Below are 5400 nucleotides of genomic sequence, written 5' to 3' on the forward strand. Positions count from 1 at the left end.
GAAAACCAAAGCTGCCTTACAGGCCTCTCACTGTGTCCGACAGACATGCTCAGCTTGTCCCCCAGCACCTGCCGTACCCCTTAACTACACACCCGCCCAACTCCTGCACCTGTGTCTGTGGCCAGGAGGGCCCCATCCAGCTGCCCCCCTCATGCTGAGTCCACCCCGCTCCCTCCTGGCCGCGCTGCGGGGTCACTGCCGTCCAGAACCCCAGAACAGTGGCAGAGGGTGGAATCGGAGGATGGAGCAGTCCGTGGAAACACATAGCACAGGGAGCCAAACACTTTAATCGTTTTTTTGGAGGCATAATTTAGTCATCTTACCTACAGTGCCTTTCACTCTTATGCAATCCAGTACAGAAAACTGAGCACCAAAGAATGAAGGGGAGCCCTCCGTTCCCCATCCCAGCCCCCCCGTGCCTCGGATCCCCTCTGAATGATCACAAAATAAGGCTAACAGCCGCACATCATTCTTACTTATATGTATCCTTTCCCTTACACCCACTCTCTCTCACACACACGCTCACACACTCACACGAAAAAAACCCCACTAAAGCATTATGGGGGACAAAAGATTTAAGAACATCTTCCTCCCCATCTGGCATTGAGACCACACTCCCTGCCTTCCCAGCAGGGGCTCACCCCACTTCGTCCCTGGGTCCCACTAAGGATGGCTGGCAGTGTCCACCAGTCCCCAAGGGCCCCTCCGGGCGCTAATGTGTCTGGGGTCAGTCGCTCCGTTTCTGCTTGCTGTCGATGTTGCCGTAGGCAGAGCCCTTGTCGATTTCTGTCACACCAATCATCCATCGAACTCCCATAGAAGCTGCAGAAATAGGAAGCACAGGCAGTTAGGAGGAGCCCACAGGGGACTCCAGGGTGCTCGGCTGGGGAGAATGCTGGGAGGCCAGCTGTCTGCAGGCCTCCAGCATCAGCTGAGGTCTCACCGGCTAACTTGGAGCCCACAGCATAATCTCGCTGTAGTTCTCCGGGAGCACGGGCGTCAGACTAAGTGACATTCAAACAAACAGAGCGAGGCTATTCTGGTGGGTTTTAATCCTTCAACCCTTCGAGTTTGCTGAGCTGCACTCCACTGTACATGAGGCTTACCAATGCTTGCCACGCTGGCCCCCAAGGCAAAGAGGATTCTTTTGCGAATGCAGGGCAGGAATTTACACAACACCCTTTAGCGAAGCTGGATAACCTACCAGGCGCCTGGAGAGTGCACGAGCCCAAATGTCTGTTTAGTGCCCAGCTCTGCTCTTGGGGTATCAGAGCAGTGAACGGGAAAACCCCCTGCCTCCAAGTGGGGTCAGCCCAAATGGAACAGGAGGGACCCTCCTGAGAGCCCAGCGGGGCCACCAGGAAGCTAGACAACAGGGCCGAGTTCACACACTGCAGTCGAAGCCGCTCTTGGAGAGGGTGGACTCGGGGAGCTCCGTCAGGGCAGGGAGCACGTCTGAGTCCCCTGAGGAGCTGAGCACCGAGCACATAACACGCATTTCAGAATGGATAAATGGATGATAACCGAAATCTCCAGGTCACGACGTGACACACATCGCTGTGTGGGCGAGCGCAGCCCCGCCCGACAAGGCCCGGGTATGCCCTGGGCCAGTTACAAACGGGCAGTTCCAGGAGGGCCTGTCCCAACAGCAGGGCCACTGTGCCGTGGCCGTGATCACACAGTAGACTCCGTCGCTCAAAGGCCTTGGAAGGGGAACGAGACACAAATACAGAAATCCCGGGCAGAGGGTAGTGAGGCCCAGGCTCACAGCTGAGGAGGCACGGGTCTGGGGGGCGAGGGCCGGGGGTTCAGGGCAGTCAGCTCCTGGAGACCCCGGGAGAGTGTTCGGCCCCCATTTTGGCACGCGCTGCAGACCTTCATCACCAGGGAGCCCCGCTGAAGGCAGACAGGCTCAGTCTGCTCCCCTCCCTCTGGGGACCCCAACAACCACAGCTCCTGGACACCTGGCCAGCACACAGCAGTGCTGGGGGGCCCTCCGGCCTGTGTTGCAGGGAGTTAAATGATTGGAAGCGGGTTTTTTCCTATACCCTCTTTTTTTCCTACACAGAGCAGATATTATTTTAATTTTCAGCATTAAAATATACCTTTCATTTTTAAAAAGATGACAATAGGGTCTAGTGTAGGAACAGCGGCCAGTTTGCCTATTGCAAACAGTCTAGAACTGGTTGGCTTGATCCAAAAGAATGAGTTAGGTTTTGTGTGTTGTGACGTGTGTAGGTGGCCACAATTTATCAGGTGAGAACCGTGAGCTAGGGATAGTCCCTCTGTGTGAATGTATATATGCATATACGTCTGAGTCCAGGAGAATGTGCACCAGACTTAATGATGATTATCTCAAGCTCAGAGGGGGATTTTGTCCTGAGACACTTTCAATTTTATATTCTTTTGTATTGTCGGAGTCTTTCGAGCACTCATTCAGCACCTTGTCTGTTGTAGGAACAACTGAGCTATGTCCATTTGAAACAAGCACGCAGTTCACTGCATGCTTTGACTCCGTCCATGTCCCCTTGGTCTCAGGAAGGCAGGGCACGCTCTGCCCGTGCTTTCCAAAGTCTCAGAGGAGAGGCTTCCCTCTCAGACTCTGGGAGATGGGGCCATTCCAGAGGGGCTGGCAGTGAAATGGGGCTGCTCTCCCGGGGAATCCTACCGAGTTTCCCTCTGGCTGCCCCACTTCGAAGACCAGCGGCAGGGTGCAGGGAACCGCGGGGCCATGAAGAAACTAAAGTAGTCTGAAACTCCTGGTCAATGAAGCCAGTATGGATGATGCAAAAGTGCTCCCAGACCTCTCTATTCCATGTCATACATGTGGCAACCAACGTCTAGAGGCACACGCGCTTCCCCAGAGGGGCCGGGACCTGCTTCGAATGGCCAAGAGCCTCTCTGCACGTGGCTGCTGGGCTCCAGGAAAAGGTTTTCCTGGTGAGGAGGGAGGACCGATTACAGGGAACAGAGCTGTCTGCAGAGCTGCCGTGCCGGGTGGAGCCCCGGGGAAAGCAGCCACAGGTGAATTCCTCTGGGCCTACGACCCTGGGTGGGCCTGACCGGGAGTCCTGCAAGCTAGCTTTCCCTGTCCGTCTGCAGGCTGAGCCTTCTCTTCATAGACGCTGCGACGCCCGGCTTGGCTTTACCCCCAGTTCGGCCTCCACCTGTCCCCCTGGCAGGTGCTCCTCACAGTAGCATGGGTGGGGCAGGTCCCGTGCTCTCTACTTACCCACGAAGAAGACGAGGACAAAGCTGGCCAGAGTTAGGGAAGACCCGCTGCTGACCATGCTGACGAGGAACCGGAAGAAAGGGTAGAGCAGCAGGGAGGCCCAGAACAACCAGTTGATGAGCGTCCAGGGCCTCCGGGGGGGCACCATGGGTGTCTCTGGGAAGGTGCCCGTCCTGTAGTACTCCTCCTGGAAGGCATCCTGGGGACAGAGAGGCGACCCTGACGCACTTTCCCCGTGCAGGACACCGCGCTCGTGCAGGCCCTTCCCGAGGCTCTGCTTCAGAGGGCAGCTCAGAGCCCTGGGCCCCTGTGAGCGCAGCAGACCCACGTCTGCAGGCACCTGATGTGTCCTCCCAACACTGAACTTGGCTTCCCCCAGTGGCACAGAGGCAGGGCCGCCGCAGCTCCGTCACTAGCCCAGGCGTGGGCACTGGAGCGTTGGTGCCAGGCCAGCCCGGTTCCATCCTGTCCGCGCCTCGGTACTTACCTGCCCCCGGGCGGGTGGCCGGCCTCTGAGGCCCCGCTTCTGGTGGGCAGGACAGGGGGCACGGCCACCCAGAACAGGCCAGTGGAGAGCGAACTGGACACCGAAGCTGCCCCCACTGAACGCCCGCAGAACAGACTAGAACCCTGAGCCTCAGGCAGAGCCCTGAGCGCTCCGTCTTGCACCGAAAGCACTACAGCAGCGCACTGCCCAGCGGCTCTGTGACGTGACTGGCGACACAGCCAGGTGGTCAGCAGGCTCCTGACGAGCCGGGGCAGGTTCTCTCATCTGGCGCCCGACCTGAACTCAGGAGGCCCCTCGTTGGGCTCCGGGGCCCCCGGGATCCCACGCCCGCAGACGGCGCCCAGCCTCTACCGTGGGCACCGCTGCATTTCTAAACTCGAGATGAGCACCGGCAGCAGACAGCAGTTCTCACAAAAGACTGTAACGGAGGTTGTGCAAACGTGGCCTCCCTCCTGGGGACGGGGCGACAGGGGTGCCCGCGTGATGAGATGGAGCGAGGACAACGGTCTCGGCGGGGGGTGGCTCCCTGGCTTCCGGACCGCCAGCAGCCGCGGCTCAGACCGCCCGTCCCCAAGTGTGTGTGTGTGTCCCCGAGGCCTGCGGGGGGCTCTCGGTCAGAAGTGGGGCACACCAGGGAGCCCCGAAGCCCGGCCTGTGCAGCGAGCACCGTCCGGCTGCTCCCGGGAGACCCCAGGCGCTGCTTGGCGGCCGTGGAGTGACACTGCGGGGCCAGGCAACAGGCAGCAGGGCACCAGGGCAGCGGGGGCATGGGGGCCAGCGACTGGCAGCCAAGGGGAGTTTGCCCACTTCTAAATATCAGCAGCAACGGCATGCATGCCGAACAAAACCCATCTCTGGGTCACGCTTGAGCTTGGCGATGTCCCTGTTGTCCAAAGAGTCAAGTTTCCCAGGAAATGAGCTTCCATCTATCTAGAACTTACACCCGAGGTGTGGAACTTCTCCCTTTAACAGCCTGAGAAAGCAATCTCTAAAACAGACCGTACTTTCTTCCAATCGGGATGTACAGAGTAATAGGTTTTTTCCCCCACTGAGGGGTCATGATTAAAATGAGTCCCCAGACAGGCCGTTCTGGAAGGGGAGCCTCTGACCCCTTTCCTGTGGCCCCTTCCCGGCCCTCCCCGGCCCCGGCCCAAACTCTCCTCCTGTGTCTCTTCTCTTGGACAAAATAATCAAGCAGTTTTAGGACAGTCGGCTTGGGCACCAAGTGTTCACACCCTCAGTGAGACAGAGCCTGCGGCCAAAGCCGACCAGCTCTGGGCAAGCGACAGCGACCTGTCCCGACACAGGGCCCTAACTCTGCCAAGGCCTCCCATTTCACCTCCCTGCCATGACCCCGGGTGATTTTTCTCATCCCACGTTGGGCCACAGGAGCCCAATAACTTGGTAAGGGGGCTGCTCCGGACTGAATGTTTGTGTCCCCCTGGAACTTCCATGTGGAGACCTCATCCCCCATGCGCTGGGCTCGGGAGGTGGGGCCTTGCGCGGGGACGAAGCCCTCGTGATCGGGGGTAGTGCCCTTGTCACAGGGACCCCAGAGAGCCCCCACGCCCCATCTACCACTTGAGGACACAGCAGCCCCAGTGGGGGCCCGGCTCTCAGGCTCCTGGTCACCCGGCCTCCGGAGCTGTGAGAAGGGAAT

General features: G+C 58.9%; 1 protein-coding gene across 6 annotated transcripts in view; it reads right to left on the reverse strand.

Annotated features, from left to right (window-relative positions):
* Positions 1 to 266: 266 nt before the first annotated feature.
* AGPAT4 (1-acylglycerol-3-phosphate O-acyltransferase 4) overlaps positions 267 to 5400 on the reverse strand; it is a 137360-nt gene continuing 132226 nt past the window's right edge. For 3 of the 6 annotated variants that reach the window (XM_034669424.1, XM_034669420.1, XM_034669423.1), the window contains exon 8: positions 267 to 822. In XM_034669424.1, coding sequence (XP_034525315.1) covers positions 728 to 822 — 95 coding nt within the window. In that variant the 3' untranslated portion in view covers positions 267 to 727. The remainder of the gene's footprint in view (positions 823 to 5400) is intronic. The other 3 variants (XM_034669419.1, XM_034669421.1, XM_034669422.1) reach the window with 1 other exon arrangement.

The sequence above is a fragment of the Ailuropoda melanoleuca genome, chromosome 10 (genome assembly GCF_002007445.2).
Source record: "Ailuropoda melanoleuca isolate Jingjing chromosome 10, ASM200744v2, whole genome shotgun sequence".
Classification (NCBI taxonomy): Eukaryota; Metazoa; Chordata; class Mammalia; order Carnivora; family Ursidae; genus Ailuropoda; species Ailuropoda melanoleuca.